This window comes from Chlorocebus sabaeus, chromosome 2 (genome assembly GCF_047675955.1).
Source record: "Chlorocebus sabaeus isolate Y175 chromosome 2, mChlSab1.0.hap1, whole genome shotgun sequence".
Classification (NCBI taxonomy): domain Eukaryota; kingdom Metazoa; phylum Chordata; class Mammalia; order Primates; family Cercopithecidae; genus Chlorocebus; species Chlorocebus sabaeus.
In genome coordinates, this window is record NC_132905.1 from 95435359 (window position 1) to 95452258 (window position 16900).

Below are 16900 nucleotides of genomic sequence, written 5' to 3' on the forward strand. Positions count from 1 at the left end.
GGCAGGAGGATTCCTTGAGCCCAAGAGTTTGACAGAAACCTGAACAACATAGTGAAGACCCCCTTCTCTATAAAAGAAAGGTTAAAAAATTAGCCAGGTATAGTGGCGTGCACCTGTCAACTACTGGGAGGATTGCTGGAACCAGGGAGGCTGCGATGAGCCATGATTGTGCCACTGCACTCCAGCCTGGGCAACAGAGCAAGAACTTGTCTCAAAACAAAAACAAAACAAGCAAGAAAGAAATAGGTATAATGATATTTTAGTATCAGTGAATCTTACTTTACAGATTAAAGATTTAGGGGTGAAGTGGGGTTTTTTGGCCACCATTTTTCATTGTGACCATCAGATCTGAGGTCTTGGGGGTTAATTACCTGAAACCTGGTGGTTTTCCCTGAGCCTACAGCTCTGTTTCTGCCGCAGATAATTTATTTTCTCATAATTCCAGCTTGGTAGGTACTTCCAGGGTTGCGTTTGTGGGTTCATTTCTCCAAAGTTACTTCTTTTGGGGGAAATACCCCTGGGACTCTCAGGGCCTGAAGCAAGTACAAGGTCAGGACCTGTCTCACCTCTCACTTGCCTTTGCTGTACTCATGAGTCACCTCCTCTCATTTCCTTACAGATCAAGACACTCATCAGGAAGTACATCCAGAGGCAGGAGACGATCAACCTGGTGGTGGTCCCCAGTAATGTGGACATCGCCACCACAGAGGCGTTGAGCATGGCCCAGGAGGTGGACCCCGAGGGAGACAGGACCATCGGTGAGAATGGGGAAGCCCACCCGTGCTTGGTGAGAATTGGGGAGCCCGCCTGTGCTCAGTGGTCTGCCAGTGGGCAAGTGTCCCTCCAGTCTCCATGGGCTTTGCTTAGTGGGAACCTGCCTCCACTAAGACCTGCTAAGGGGGCAGGTTTGGTGCCCACCAAGGCCAAGCGAAATGAGCTGCTTTTGACTTTCACTGGCTAGGTTACCTTGTAACCCTTATCTACTTGCTCAGAAAGGCACAGTGGGCTCGGAAGCAGGGCAAACTCAGGAAGCACATGGTATTCATTAAGAATGTGTTTGAGATGGGATGTCCATAACTCAAGGGACAAACAAAATGTGGCGTGTTCTACAGTGGACCCCGCTGAAGGAGCTTGGGGAGAGCCACACACTGTTCCAGGAGGCATTTCTGCCTTCATGCAGCTTGCCACGGAGTTCTTTTCTGGAGCAGGGCTCCACTGGCCCCATGGTTCTGCAGGGCCCATGGCCTGCCCTCAAGCAAGGATGGGAGGAAACGCTGGGAGACTGGGGGCATGAGCGGTTGTTCGTTCACCTCTGCCTCGTGACTGGGCACGTTCTCTCCCCAAATACATCTGGCTCGCAGGAATCTTGACGAAGCCTGATCTGGTGGACAAAGGAACCGAAGACAAGGTTGTGGATGTGGTGCGGAACCTCGTGTTCCACCTGAAGAAGGGCTACATGATCGTCAAGTGCCGCGGCCAGCAGGAGATCCAGGACCAGCTAAGCCTGTCCGAAGCCCTGCAGAGAGAGAAGATCTTCTTTGAGGACCACCCACATTTCAGGTGCGCTCGCCTGGGTTTCATCACAGATCAATCCAAGCCCAGGATGTCAGGTCTTCCTGGGGAAAGTGGCAGCCGTCCCACAGATGTGTGGAGTGTGTGTGTGACTATGCTTGTTCCCCAACAAGGACTATGGAATTCAGCTAGAAGAATAGAAAGGGGATTACAAAATACTGCCCCCAAGAAAAAAAAAAAAAAAACACTAAAAACCAATCAAAATGAAAATAGGGAGAAAACAATGTACAATAATTTATTATGGTGCTAGAGCCATATTTTATAAAAACATGAATAGAAAAGAAGTAGAAAGCCCAGAAATAGACCTGGATGTATATATTTGATACATGATAAACGCAGCATTTCAAATCAAATAGTGGACTATATCAGCTTGATTATCTATTAATGGTGTTGGGCTAATTAATATTTGGGAAAAAAATTAAAATACTGCTCTTACCTCATTATCCCAAAATAGTTAAAGTTTAAAGTCAAACATTAAAAGGAAGCAATAAGCATCCCAGAAGAAAAGGTAGGTAAATAGTTTATACGGCCTTTCTATCCCTCCTGCCAAAAGTGACATTTTTTGAAAGGAAAAGACTGATAAATTGGTAAGATTTAAAATGATAAGACTATGTAGAGTTGTAAACATTCTTGCGTTCAGTTCTCCCAGAAGCCTACGGAGAGAGCCATTACTCAGAATTCCAGAAATATCAAACAGAAACTTACATGCTGTTCTGCACATTCACAATAGCCAAAAGATGAGATGACTCAGTGTCATTGATGGACGGATGCAGAAAGCAATGTGGTCTGTACAAAAACGTGGAATACGTTCAGCCTTAGAAAGGGAAGGACATTCCAACACATGCTGCAACATGGATGAAGCTTGGGAACATTCTACTAAGTTAACCCAGTCATAAGAGGACGGATACTGTCTGATTCCACTTAGCCGAGGTCCCTGGAGTAGTAAGATTCATAGAGACAGAAAGAATGGTGGGTGCCAGGGGCTGGGGGAGAGAGAATGGGGAGGTAGTGTTTAATGGGGCCATTGTTTCAGTCTGGGAATAGGAAAAGTTCTGAAGGACAGTGGTGATGGTTGCATAATAGTGTGAACGTATTTAATGCCACTCAAGTGTACTCTTAAAGATGGTTAAATGGTCAATTTTATGTTATATGTGTTTTACTACAATCTAGAAAAATTGACAGAGAAACTGAAGCTTAGGTATGAGTATACTCTTCACAAAAAGGCACAGAAACTCATGCTTCGCTGCTTCCTTTGTCCTAAAATGTCCTATAAAATGTGGGAAACCCTGTAATAACACCCTGGGAGCACAAATTTGGATCGGGTGAGAAGATGCTTGACTGACTTCCTCCAGGCAGCCCATGGTTTAAGTTTTTATCTCGGACAAGATATCTTGTGTCTCTTCTCCTCAGTGTTCTGCTACCCATTTATCTCGGTATGCTTCAATGTATTCGTATGAAGATATGTCTCTATCCATTATGATTACCTACACATATTACACATAGAAGGGGGTATGTGTTATATAAACGTGTCTATACATGCCTGTGTATTTTTGTGATGACCAAGTCTAGAGTCAAATACCATGATACACATGTATTATATCAGCTGGAAGGGCTCATTCCATATCATTGTTGAAATATCCTAGATTGCTAGAAGTCAGTCATAATCCTATTCAATCCAATTCTGAGTATTTGTTGGGTACCAATGGCAAGGCATTCTATCCAGTTGTAAACAACTGAAATTCACCTTGACTTTTCCCAACAGCAGAAGGCAGACATGCATGTTCTGGCTACATCAAGGTGGAAATCATTCCTGTGTTCTCTTCTAGGGATCTGCTGGAGGAAGGAAAGGCCACAATTCCCTGCCTGGCAGAGAAACTTACCAGCGAGCTCATCGCACACATCTGTGTAAGCACAGGCAGAGCTGTGGGTTCTCTGAAAAAAGTACTATGAACACAGAGCTGAACCTTGCTGGCTGCTTAAACATCGCTGTACACACAGATCTTCTGAGGATCTTGTTAAGATGCAGATTCAGATTCTGTGGGTCTGGAGTGGGGCCTAGGATTCTGCATTTCTAGCAAGCCCCCAGACGATGTGGATACTGCTTTTCAGGGGACCACAGTCTGGAGGGATGCTGACAGACTATCTCTACTGGGCCAAAATAAAAATTAAAATCTTATGCACAAGCTACTAACTCTTCCTTTCCCATTGACAACCACTATTATAATGTCTTAGTCATTCTAATGAACGTATTTTTTAACTTTTGAAAGCTTTGTAAAAGCTCTGTGGTTCTTTTTAGAAATCTGCCTGAATGTAGTCTCTTCCTTTTTCAAATTTTTTTTCCCTTTTTTTTTTTTTTTTTTTTTTTTTTTTTTTTTTTGAGACAGAGTCTCTCTCTATTGCCTAGGTTGGAGTGCGGTGGTGTGATCTTGGCTCACTGCAACCTCTGCCTCCTGGGTTCAAGCCATTCTCATACCTCGGCCTTCTGAGTAGCTGGGATTACAGGTGCACACCACCATGCCCAGCTAATTTTTGTATTTTTAGTAGCGTCAGGGTTTCGCCATGTTGGCCAGGCTGGCCTTTTTCAAATTTTCAACTCAGCACCAAGGTCTTCCACATGGTCCCCAGGAATGTGGGTGCAGAATGGGGTTGTTTTCCAGCTGACTGTGATGAGCGCAGAGCTCTTTGGGGTCCCATTCTATGCAGAAAAGGGATGCTTCCTTATTAGATTCCCCACCTCGAGTAAGCCCATGGGGGTTTTTTTGCCATTGTACCAAGTCAGGCTCGTAGGTTCACGTTTGAGTTTTCTTACCTAGACAGATGCCCTTGTGGCTGAGATAGGCTCCATTGCTGCCTCCTTCTTGAGCCCCTCCCTGGCCACTGTTACTGGGGCTGGCATCTGAGTACCCCTCACTGACTTGTCAGCCCACCGATACATTTTAAAGGTATGGCTTTCACATGTCAGCCGGCATTTTTAGATGTTTGCTATGGAAGTGTGAGCCAGCATATGGTGTCAACCGTATTGTTAATAACATAAGTCTCGAATCACCTTTTATTGATTGCAAACAACATAAAACTTGTTGAATCTCCAATTGCTCCAAATGCCACTTCTTCAGAACCTACTAAACAAGTGGATCCCTCCAGTCTTCCTCCAGAGAGTTTACCTAATTTGATGATAGGAGGAACTGCCCCTGGGTCGCTCTACCAGGGCCCAGCACCCATGCATAGTGGGTGCCTCAGTGCTGCTCATGAGGCTGCTGCCACAGGAGTCGGGAAGGGGGAAGACCTGAGCAGAAAACAGTGCCCCTAGCGTGTGTCCTCCTGCCCCCTACGTCTGGAAAAGCCTCCTCTTAGAGGAAGCCAGGAAGTCAAACGGCCCACACAGCCCCTATGTAGAGGGAGGCCCGGGATCTCCTTTTCATTCCCTGTTCATCTTTATAAATTCCCATTATTTTCTCTCCATTTTCCTCAGAAATCTCTGCCGCTGTTAGAAAATCAAATCAAGGAGAGTCACCAGGGAATAACAGAGGAGCTACAAAAGTATGGTGTCGACATACCAGAAGATGAAAATGAAAAAATGTTCTTTCTGATAGACGTGAGTGTTGCCAGCTGCATGGAGCTGGAGAAGCACATGTCATGGTCAAAAAAGGGACCCTGGGCCTTATGCACTTCCTTCTTCACTCCCCCAAGGGTGATCCAAAGACATCTGGCCTATAGCACTCAAAGGGTGGACAAGGCTGAGGGAGGCAGGGCAGGGAGTGCGGGTGTGTGGGGGGAGTCAGCAGTCAGGGATACTCAGGCTGCGTTGTACCCGCTCTGTCATGATCGTTGCCCAGATCCTTAAGGCAGTAAGGGGTGTGGGATAGGATTTTCTGGTGCCAAAACCTCTGCTTTCCTCTGATCCACAGTGTCCCATAAGGAAGCAAAGAATGACTCCCCACCCTCCACATAGGCACGGCCTCCAAACGACCTTGACCTTGGATTTGAAGTCTATCCACTTATACTGATGTTTTTCTTCTTGACAGAAAATTAATGCCTTTAATCAGGACATCACTGCTCTCATACAAGGGGAGGAAACTGTAGGGGAAGATGACAGCCGACTGTTTACCAGACTCCGACGTGAGTTCCACAAATGGGGTATAATAATTGAAAACAATTTGCAAGAAGGTGAGTGTCTTAGTCCCTTCTTTGAGCTGCTACAACCAAATACCCGAGACTGGGTCATTTATAAACAGTAGAAACTTATTGCTTATTGTTCTGGAGGCAAGAAATCCATTCTTAAGGAATCGGGAAATTTGGTGTCTGGTGAGAGCTTGTTCCCTGCTTCAAAGATGGCATCTTCTAACTGTGTCCTCTCATGGGATAAGGGACGAACAAGCTTCCTCAAACCTCTTTTTTACAGAGACCTCAGAGATTGTGGGTTCAGTTCCAGACAAAACAAATATTGCAATAATGCAAGTCACATAAACTTCTTGGTTTCTGGTGCATAAACAGTTCGTTTATGCCATACTGTAGTCTATTAAGTGTGTAATAACATTAGGCCTAAAAAATATGTACGGACCTTAGTTTAAAACACCTTATTGCTAAAAAATTGCTGATACAGAAACAAAAAGTAGCATGTGCTACTGGAAAAAATGGTGCTGATTTGCTTGACATGGGGTTGCCACCGACCTTCAATTGCAAAAAATACAGTATCTGAAGTGCCTGGAATCCCATTCATGAGGGCAGAGTGCTCATAACCCAATCCTTCCTAAAGATCTCCTCTGTTGATACCGTCACACTGAGGATTGAGTTTCAACATAGGAATTTTTAGGGGACACTAACATGTAGACCATAGCAATGAGTCAATAGCGTGGTGAGCCTGATATGTTGGCTTAAGACAGGAGAGTGGGGCAGTTGGGGAGGATGGTCAGGATAAGCAGCTGATGACAGCTAAAGCCACATTTGCGCTCTCCTATATCACTGAACCCAAATGACCATCCGCTGATGAATCGATAAACTAACTGGCATGTGTCTGTGTGTAACAGTTGGCTCTGGCTGCCATAACAAAGTCCCACAGACTTGGTGGGGGCTTAAACAGTAGAAATTTATTTTCTTACAATTCTGAAGGCTGGAAGTCCAAGATCAAAGTGTTGGTGGAGTTGGTCCCTTCTAAGGCCTCTCTCCTTGCCTTGCACATGGCGTCTTCTCGCTAGGTCCTGATGTGGTTGTCTCTGTGTGTGTGTCTGTGTCCTCATCTTCTCCTACAAGGACACTAGGCACATGGGATGAGGGCCTACCCTAGTGACCTGATTTCAGTTTAAATACCTCTTTGCCTGTCTCCAAACACAGTAAGATTCTGAGTTCCTGAGGGTTAGGACTTCAGCATAGGAATTTGAAGAGGTCACAACTCAAACTCAGCCCATAACACCAAGCCCTGGAATATTTCCAGCCGCAGACAGGCACAGAGCGCTGGTCCACAGCACCCCATGGATGAACCTTGAAAACATGCTGAGTGAAAGAAGCCAGCCACAAAGGCCACATATCATATTCTATGATTCCATTGATAGAAAATGGTTAGAGTGGGCAAACCCAGACAGGCATAAAGCAGAATAGTGGCTGCCAGGGGCTGGGGAGGGAAAAGTGGGAAGTGGTCATTGATGGGTGATGGGTGTGGGGTTTGGGAGTTATGTCTGGGGATGGTTGCACAACTTTGTGAATATACTAAAATTCACTTACACATACACTTTCTTTTTCTTTGGAGACAAGGTCTTGCTGTGTCGCCCAGGCTGGGGTGCAGTGGCTCAGTCTCAGCTCACTGCACCCTCTGCCTCCCGGGTTCAAGTGATTCTCCTGCTTCAGCCTCTGCCTCCCTAGTAGCTGGGATTACAGGCACCTGCCATCACACCTGGCTAATTTTTGTATTTTTAGTAGAGATGGGGTTTCACCATGTTGGCCAGGCTGGTCTTGACCTCCTGACCACAGGTGATCCACCAGCCTCAGCCTCCCAAAGTGCCGGGATTATGGGCGTGAGCCACCGCACCTGGCCTGAACCATATACTTTCAATAGAGTGAATTTTATACTATGTAAATGATATCTCAGTAAGAAAAATCCTGACTGAAAAAGGGTACTAGATTACCATTCAAAAAGGAACTCAAACCCTCTGAACTTCTGATAGGGCTAACTCTCTCTAGTGTGGACTGTTGGGAGTACAAACAATCCCAACAGTTTAAAGAAAAATGCAGCATCTTACACAGTGAACAGTGCTACTGTATCACATTCACACAAGTTGATGTACCTGGTTTACTCTGTTATCCCATTTGACTTGTAAACACTTTCTACACATGAATATATGATATATTGTTAATTCCAGAAAGTGTTCATCCTCATTTCTAATGGTCATGCAGTTGAGGGCAAGGAATGTGGTATGGTACAATTTCTTTGGTAAAACTAAAATTAGGTTCACAACAGTTCATACTCGAGTACGTTTTTAAGAAGGGGTCTTGGCCAGGCACAGTGGCTGGCTCACGCCCATAATCCCAGCACTTTGGGAGGCTGACGTGGGTGGATCACGAGGTTAGGAGATCGAGACCATCCTGGCTAACATGGTGAAACCCTGTCTCTACTAAAACTACAAAAAAATTAGCCGGGCGTGGTGGCGGGCACCTGTAGTCCCAGCTACTTGGGAGGCTGAGGCAGGAGAATGACGTGAACCCGGGAGGTGGAGCTTGCAGTGAGCCGAGTTTTCGCCACTGCACTCCAGCCTGGGTGACAGAGCAAGACTCCGTCTCAAAAAAAAAAAAAAGGGGGGGTCTTACTCAAAAAGTTTCTGCATGTGCAGGTTCCTGGCATCGTACCTGACTCTGCACTCCCCTTCCTGAGGTGACTAAGGAAAATTATCTTGAGATCTGGCTTTTGTGTGTGTGTGTGCAATCCCTGAATATTTTTAGTTTACCAGTTAGATTTGATCTGATATCACTTTTTCTTGCCATTTATATTTTCAGAAAATCTAGAATGGTATTGTGTTTAGAAAAATGCGCAAGATTATTTTTGTAAGATAACTTGGTGTTATTTTTTTCCTGCTATAGGCCATAAAATTACGAGTAGAAAAATGCAGAAATTTGAAAATCAGTATCGTGGTAGAGAGCTGCCGGGCTTTGTGAATTACAGGACATTTGAGACAATCATAAAACAGCAAATCAAGGCGCTGGAAGAGCCAGCTGTGAATATGCTACACACCGTGACGGGTGAGTGCTCAGTTTCACTTCTGGGCGTTGATTTCTAAAGAAGGGAAAGGTTCGAACCAAAGCCAGCACCAGACTTCAGCACTTTCCTCCTGGGGCGCATCCCACACCACCAAGCAAACCTCTAATTCTGCAGGTGTCAAGTTGGTGTTCAACAATTCAATTCAATTCTGACACTGCCCTGAGTCTATGTGGATCCCATAGCTTAAAGGGCTCAGTCCCACAAGACCGGCCCCAACTGCAGACGCCAGTCACAAGCCCCAGACCTCCCATTGTTCTGACGGACTATTTATAAATCAAGGTTCTTGCCACCCGTTCCTCAGGTCAGCCAAGAGCTCTGGAACACACTTCACTAACATTTACGGGTCTATTAGAAAGGATTTGATAAGGGGCACAAATGAAGCTGTTGGAGAGGCACATAGTAGGGGCCTGAATACAGAAGCTTCTGTCCCCACGGGGTTGGGGGCACCACCCTCATGGCACAGGGATGTGGTCATCAACCAGGGAGCTCTTAGAACCTCACTACTGAGGAGGGTTCATGGAGGCTTCATCGCGAAGGCATGATGGATGATTGACTCAATCTCCAGGCCCGCCCTCCCTCTGTGGAGCTGGAAGTTCTAAGTTTCTAGTCAAGGCTTGGTCTTTCTAGTGCCCGGCCCCAATCCTGAAGCTATGTAGGGGCCCACCGGGCATCATCTCTTAAAAACACGAGATACTCTTAACAGGCCAGACATTCCAAGAGACGTAGGGGCTTCTGTGTTAGGAATTGGTGACAAAGACAAAATATTTCTATTTTTCCTGTCACACCACACCTCCACCCTGTTCACTGCTATGCTGGCTTCACACTCAAAATTCACACTCAAAATCGGCCGTTTATTTGAAATCTCCAAGGAGTAAAGCCAGTGGTTAAATAACTGCACATGTAGACGTGTTTGGAGCGTTTTAGAGTGCTGTAGGAATCTAGGTGTGTCACAGATAGGTAGGAAACGATATCCCACTGTGGATCCACTCCCTTCTTAAAATGCTTTGCTTTCTTGGTTTTCCAGATGTTACTGAACCTCTTTTCTTCATCCTCTCCTTGACTGACAGCATCCTTACTCACACTTCAGCTGTCTCATCTTAGGAGTAATTAATAATCACTCATGGATCCATGAACTAAGGAGCTGGAGATAGCCTCAGAACAGCTCATTCAGAGGTGTATTTCCAGTAAAATTGACCTTTTAGCCTTAATAATCATATACCAAAACTTGCAATCATGTTATTTTGGTCCACTGTAGACTCTTAACTCACTCCAGAGGAAACTTGGTAATACTTAGAGCCCTTACAGTCATAAAAATCAATATAGATATACCTACTTCTTTTTCAGAAATACATGACATGGAGATCCATAAGAGGTTTTCAATCATAAAGATACGATATGTTGTATTACAATAAAATTCTGTGAGGAAGTAGAATAGAAATGAGTTTCAAAAATAAAAGATAAATAACATAAATTTTTAAATCTAAAAGCTTGTTCTTGTATTTTTTTCAAATGGATAAATTATATCAATGGAATTTGAATGTCTACATTAAGAATGATTTGACTTATATTAAGAGTTGTATCATAAAATATTAATATATATAATTTAACAGAAATTATATTATTTGCAACTGTTTAGGATAAAAAGCTTAAATATCAAATAAATGTATGCCAGGGGTCATTTGCTTTTAAGATTCTTCCAGCAAGTTATTAAGCAAAAAGAGCCCACCTTCCTTTTTCATGGTAAAGAGAAGAAGGGAGGGGGGAGAGGGGAAACTTCATATCATTTGATCCTCATATTTTTTTTGCATCTTAGGAAGAGAACAAATGATCCTACCAATATTGAACCGTTTTTCTCTCTTTCATTAGATATGGTCCGGCTTGCTTTCACAGATGTTTCAATGAAAAATTTTGAAGAACTTTTTAACCTCCACAGAACCGCCAAGGTAAAACCAACTGTGTGTTATTTTTAAAAAAAAAAAAAAAACTAAGCTTGACACTAGAAAACAGATTTCTTGGATGAGGATTATTTCAATTTTATTGTATACATTTAGAGCAGCAAATAACATCACTCACTAGTGCTTCTTCTGGTGTTACTGGTGATGTCTGGTTGAAAGCAATAAAGGAGAGAGTGCTTAAACACATAGAGCAAGAGATCCACAGTTAGTGGAGAAGATTATCACATCTAAAGGCAATGGCTCCAAATCCAGAAACTCATTGAGGAAGCTACGTATAAAAATAGAATCTTTCTGGCCCAAGTGGGCACGATGAGCCTGTAATCCCAGCATTTTGGGAGGCTGAGGCCAGTAGATGACTTAAAGCCAGGAGTTTGAGACCAGCCTGGCCAACATGGCAAAACCCCATCTCTACTAAAAATACAGAAAAGTAGCTGGGCGCATGGTGGTACCTGCCTGTAGTCCCAGCTACTTGGGAGGCTGACACTTGAGAATCGATTGCAGTGAGCCGAGATTGCACCACTGCACCGCAGCCTAGGTGACGGAGCGAGACCCTGTCTCAAAACTTTCCAGAATGAAGAAAGAGCCTACAGGAAATGAGCCTGGGGGACAGACTGGGCCAAGAGACCACACTTAGCCACTCTTAGAAACAGGCATCCCCCGGCACAGATGAGGAGCCTGGCCCCACCATTCACCAGCTGGGTGAGGCCTTGGAATGTGCCACTTCCAGCCTGTGCCCCGACTCCTCATTCATAAAATGAAGCTAATAAGGCCTTCCCCAGAAGGTCGAGATGGATGTGCAGGAAGATGTTTAGGATGCACCTGCCACCGTGCACTGTGCCTCTCATCAAGGCCTGGAAGGGTCCAGGAGTGAAGTTTCTCCTCCTCAGGTTTTGACAACCAGTTTCTCTAAACCCCAGGAACATACAACAGAATTTGTCTGACTTAAACTTGGCTCCCCTGCTCATCCCTGTGGATTATCTGATATGACAATCCTCACCATCAGATATAAAAGCTGCTAAAAGAGAAAGGAAAGAAGCCAAGTTATAGAACCTGAAAGCAAAGCCCATGCAGGTCCCCAGGCCCCGGGATGGGGGTCTGGCCCATCTGACCCTCAGCCAGGGCTAAAAACCCACCTTAGATACACCAGGGCATGGCCCAGAGGGCTGTTCCCAGGAAACGTGTTGTTTCACTCACGTCGGGTAACCTGGTATTTACTGACTTCTTACCTACTTTCCTGTGACTCGGGAAACCGAGTTGTGTTTTTTGTTTGTTTGTTTGTTTGTTTGAAATTGTAGTCCAAAATCGAAGACATTAGAACAGAACAAGAGAGAGAAGGTGAGAAGCTGATCCGCCTCCACTTCCAGATGGAGCAGATTGTCTACTGCCAGGACCAGGTATACAGGGGTGCATTGCAGAAGGTCAGAGAGAAGGAGCTGGAAGAAGAAAAGAAGAAGAAATCCTGGGATGTGGGGACTTTCCAGCCCTCCTCGACAGACTCTTCCATGGAGGAGATCTTTCAGCACCTGATGGCCTATCACCAGGTACGTATTCGCGTGGTTCAGGATGGCGGCTTCCCTTACGTCTTCGCGTGGTTCAGGATGGCGGCTTCCCTTACGTCTTGGCGTGGTTCAGGATGGCGGGTTCCCTTACGTCTTCGCGTGCTTCAGGATGGCGGCTTCCGTTCTTTCCTTTTCTTCTAAGCGCCTGTCTCTTTAGTCTTGCTCTCTCTGTAGGTGACATTGGTCAGCTCTGTCATTCACCTCCTTGTTAGCCTCCTGCCTTAGTTCATTTTCATGCTGCTGATAAAGACATACCCAAGACTGGGCAATTTACAAAAGAGAGAGGTTTAATGGACTTACAGTTTCACGTGGCTGGGGAGGCCATCCACCATCATGGCAGAAAGCAAAAGGCACTTCTTACCTGGCAGTGGTGGCAAGAAAGAGGAGAGCCAAGTGAAAGGGGTTTCCCCTATCAAACCATCAGATCTCGTGAGACTTATTCACTCCCACGAGAACAGCATGGGATAAACTGCCCCCATGATTCAATTATCTCCCACTGGGTCCTTCCCACAACATGTGGGAATTATGGGAGTACAATTCAAGATGAGATTTGGGTGGGGCCACAGCCAAACCATATCGCCTCCATAGAAGCAGCTCAACCTCAGACCGAGAGTTGGTGGCTTAGAGCCACTGACGTCTGGTTTTGATGGCTGTCTAGCTCTAGCCAAGTTACTTAACCTCTCTGAGCCCCAGCTTTCTTTGTAAAATGGTGTCTCCTCATAGATTCTAGTGGATATTCCAGTAGACAAGTATGGATGATGTTAATTGCTTACTAATGGAAAAACCAAACTCTGTTAAAATATTTGAAAGAGGTTTATTCTGAGCCAAATATGAGGGACCATGGCTCTGGGAATAGTCTCGGAAGGTCCTGAGGAAGTGTGCCTGAGGCTGTCAGGATGCGGTTTGATTTTATACATTTTAGGGAGGCAGGAATTGTAGGTAAAATCATAAATACATGGGAGATGTACTTGTCCTCCCTAAAGAGGCAGGATACCTTGAAGGAGGAGGAGCTTACCAGTCATATGTGGGTTCAGAGATTTTCCAGTTGGCAATTGCTTGAAAGAGTTAAACTTTGTCTTACAGACCTGACATCAATAGAAAGAAATACCTGAGTTAAGGGCGGTGTTAGAGGCCAAAGGTATGTAGATGAAGACTCTGGGTAGCAGCCTTCAGAGAGAATAAATGGCAAATGTTTCTTTTCAGGCCTTAGAGGCAGCAGGTTCTCAGTTAATCTCCTAAATTCAGGGAAGTCCTAGAAGGGGAGAGGTCTGGCTGCATTGATGGAGATTCTTTATGGTGCAAATTCCACCCCCCCACAAAGCATGGAAGGGCCATTTCGATCTGTTGGTCCTGTAACAGCCGTTTCAAAATATGTCCAAAAAATGTATTTTTAGGTAAAATATTTGTATTTCCTTTAGGGTCTGCTATCTGTCTTGTGATGCTATAACAGAGTCGGGTTGGAAAGTAAGCCATATTATACCGAGTTCATGAAAGCCCATCCAAGGAGATTTTATGGTTTGTTGGGCATGTGTGACTTAACCCCTGCCTCGTATGACTTTATAATCTGGTATCTTACTGCCACAGTCTTGTCTGCCAGTCTTATCTCAATTTCAACCTAAACTCCAAAAGGGGCCTGGCTTCTCTTCCTGTTATGGCCAGGAATGCAGATTTTCAGGTTTCTCTGGGGTCTACTTGGCCAAGAAGTGGGTCTGTTGAGTTGGCTGGAAGGCATAGGATTTTATTTTTGGTTAACAAGTTCCTTAGTGCAGCATTGGAATGCAGTGGTAGCAGACTAAATGGAAGCTGTCTCATAGACACATGCTTTGGGTGATACTGCACGATTCAGATAACCTGAAGTACCATCTAATTCATCCTGGGGAAGGAGGCAGTGAACACAGGCACAACTCAGGTAGAGCCCTTGGGATGTGTAAACACCTGAGGAGGTAAAGCAAATTGTAATCTCTTGGTTTATCACATGTCCCCATTGCCTCACTATTGGGATGGTTTAAAGCAGTGCTTCTCAAACTTCACCCAGCACAGGGGCCTCCGGGGGATCTTGTGGAAATGCAGATGCTAATTGCAGATCAGGATGAGGCTGAGATTCTGTTTTTTTTTTTTGAAACTGAGTCTCTGTCACCCAGGTTGGAGTGCAGTGGCACAATCTCAGCTCACTGCAACCTCTACCTCCTGGGTTCAAGCAATTCACCTGCCTCAGCCTCCCAAGTAGCTGGGATTAAAGGCACCTGCTACCATGCCTGGCTGTTTTTATATTTTTAGTAGAGATGGGGTTTCACCATGTTGGCCAGGCTGGACTTGAACTCCTGACCTCAAGTGATCTGCCTGCCTTGGCCTCCCAAAGTGCTGGGATTAGAGGCGTGAGCCACCATGCTTGGCCTCTGCATTTCTAACGGGCTCTCAGGGGTCCCCATACTACTGGATGGAGACTGCACTTTGAGCAGCAAGGCTATAAACCAAGGGTCAACCTCCATTCCTCCAGACACTGGGAGCTGCACGCACATGAGTGAAGCCAGTTAAGGGGAAGACAGGCATGCACATCGGCTTCTCCTGCAACCAAGCTCACACCTGTCTGCTTTTTACACTGCCTCCTAGAATGAATAGTTACCTTGAGAGTAGGTGAGGCATATACATGCACAGAATCCAAACAATAGGATGAGTGACAATGGCAAAGAAGTCTCTGAGCCAAGCAGCTCCCTGGACAGAAGCAGCCCTTCTCCAGGTTCATCTCTGTCCTCCCAGGGCGAGTCATGCATTCCAAAGCTCCCATGCCTATACGTTTTGTAATGGTTTTTACACAAAGATTAGCAGAGGAGTAGATGTGCTCCTCTGCACCCTGCCTCTTTTGCTGTACCTGGGAGATTGTTCTGCCTCAGTTCTGATGGAGCTGCCTTGTTCTTTTCAATGGCTGCTGAGTATCCCACTGTATAGTTGTGGTGTATTGAGCCAGCTCTTGAAGTGAACAGTTTGTTTGCGTCTTTTGCTAATGCAGGCGTGTTGCTGTGAATAGGTTTGTTTGTATATCATGTATGTGGAAGCATCAACTCCCAGAAATGAGATTCCTGTTATATTAGGATTGTGCAGGGAAATAGAACCACGGATATATGTATGTAAAGAAATATATTTCGGCCAGTCATGGTGGCTCACGCCTGTAATCCCAGCACTTTGGGAGGCTGATGTGGGTGGATCTCTTGAGGCCAGGAGTTTGAGACCAGCCTGGCCAACACAGTGAAACCCGGTCTCTACTAAAACTACAAAAAAATCAGCTGGGCGTGGTGGCCCATGTCTGTAGTCCCAGCTACTTGGAAAGCTGAGACACGAGAATTGCTTGAACCTAGGAGGCAGAGGTTGTAGTGAGCCAGGATCACACCAGTGCACTTCAACCTGGGTGACAGAACGAGACTCAATCTCACAAAAAAAAAAAAAAAAAGGAAAGAAATAGATATATTTTCAAGGAATTGGCTTCTACCATTTTGGGGCCTGGCAAGTCCAAATTCCCAGGGCATGCCAGCAGGGAGGGCAGACCAGAAATTGCAGCAGGAGCTAAGGCTGAGTCTACAGGCAGAATTTCTTCTTTTTAGGGAAACCTCATTTTTCTTAAGACCCTCAACTGATTGGATGAGGCCCATCCACATCCTCGAGAATGGCCTCCTTCACTTACAGGGGGTTACACATTACCCACATCTACAGAATACCTCCACAGCAATACCTAGATTCGTGTTTGATGGAATCACTGAGGACTCGAGCCTAGCCAAGTTGACACACGAAACAGAGCATCACAGCTGGGGAAAGGATGGCTTGTTTTAGACTGATAAAGGTTACCCAGAGAAGGCCTGCTTCCATCCATACTGGCCAGTTTAGTCTGCACTAAAGTTGCTGGGGTTTTTTTTGTTTTTTTTTGTTTTGTTTGTTTTTGTTTTTTGGTGACAGAGTCTCACTCTGTCGCCCAGGCTGGAGTGCAGTGGCTCAATCTGGGCTCACTGCAACCTCTGCCTCCTGAGATCAAGTGATTCTCCTGCCTCAGCCTCCTGAGTAGCTGGGACTACAGGCACATGCCACCACACTCGGCTAATTTTTGTTTCTTTTTTAGTAGAGACAGGGTTTCACCATATTGGCCAGGCTGGTCTTGAACTCCTGACCTTGTGATCCATCCGCCTCGGCCTACCAAGGTGCTGGGGTTTCAGGCGTGAGCCACTGTGCCCAGCCTCCTTGGGGTTTTTTGACAGCCTAATAGACGAAAATGACGTCTCATTATAATTTTAATTGGCATCCTCTTATGACGATGAGGTGGTGCATCTTTCTGTGTGTTGAGAGTTATTTCTGTTTCTTGCTCAGCAAACAGTTCATCCAGGAGGAGTGTCTCGGCATGGCGAGATAGTAGACATCTGCGATTTCTGATGCAGACGCTCTGCATTTTGTCATTTGCTTTGTCATTTTTGTCTATGGTGGTTTTAGACTATGCTCAAGTTTTCTAGAGCAGAAAATTTGAATGGGATTTGGGCTTCAGTGGTTTTTGTCATACTTTAAAAGGACTTTGTCTCTCCGAGATGATAAAT

The 16900-nt window shown here is 45.3% G+C and overlaps 1 protein-coding gene across 4 annotated transcripts in view; it reads left to right on the forward strand.

The window, feature by feature from the left end:
- Positions 1-16900, forward strand: part of MX1 (MX dynamin like GTPase 1) — a 34658-nt gene that overhangs the window by 13679 nt on the left and 4079 nt on the right. For all 4 annotated transcript variants that reach the window (XM_073010768.1, XM_073010775.1, XM_073010772.1 and 1 more), the window contains 8 exons: positions 620-758; positions 1362-1560; positions 3399-3477; positions 5042-5164; positions 5595-5736; positions 8638-8796; positions 10682-10758; positions 12066-12311. In XM_073010768.1, the coding sequence (XP_072866869.1) occupies positions 620-758; positions 1362-1560; positions 3399-3477; positions 5042-5164; positions 5595-5736; positions 8638-8796; positions 10682-10758; positions 12066-12311 (1164 nt within the window). The remainder of the gene's footprint in view (positions 1-619; positions 759-1361; positions 1561-3398; positions 3478-5041; positions 5165-5594; positions 5737-8637; positions 8797-10681; positions 10759-12065; positions 12312-16900) is intronic.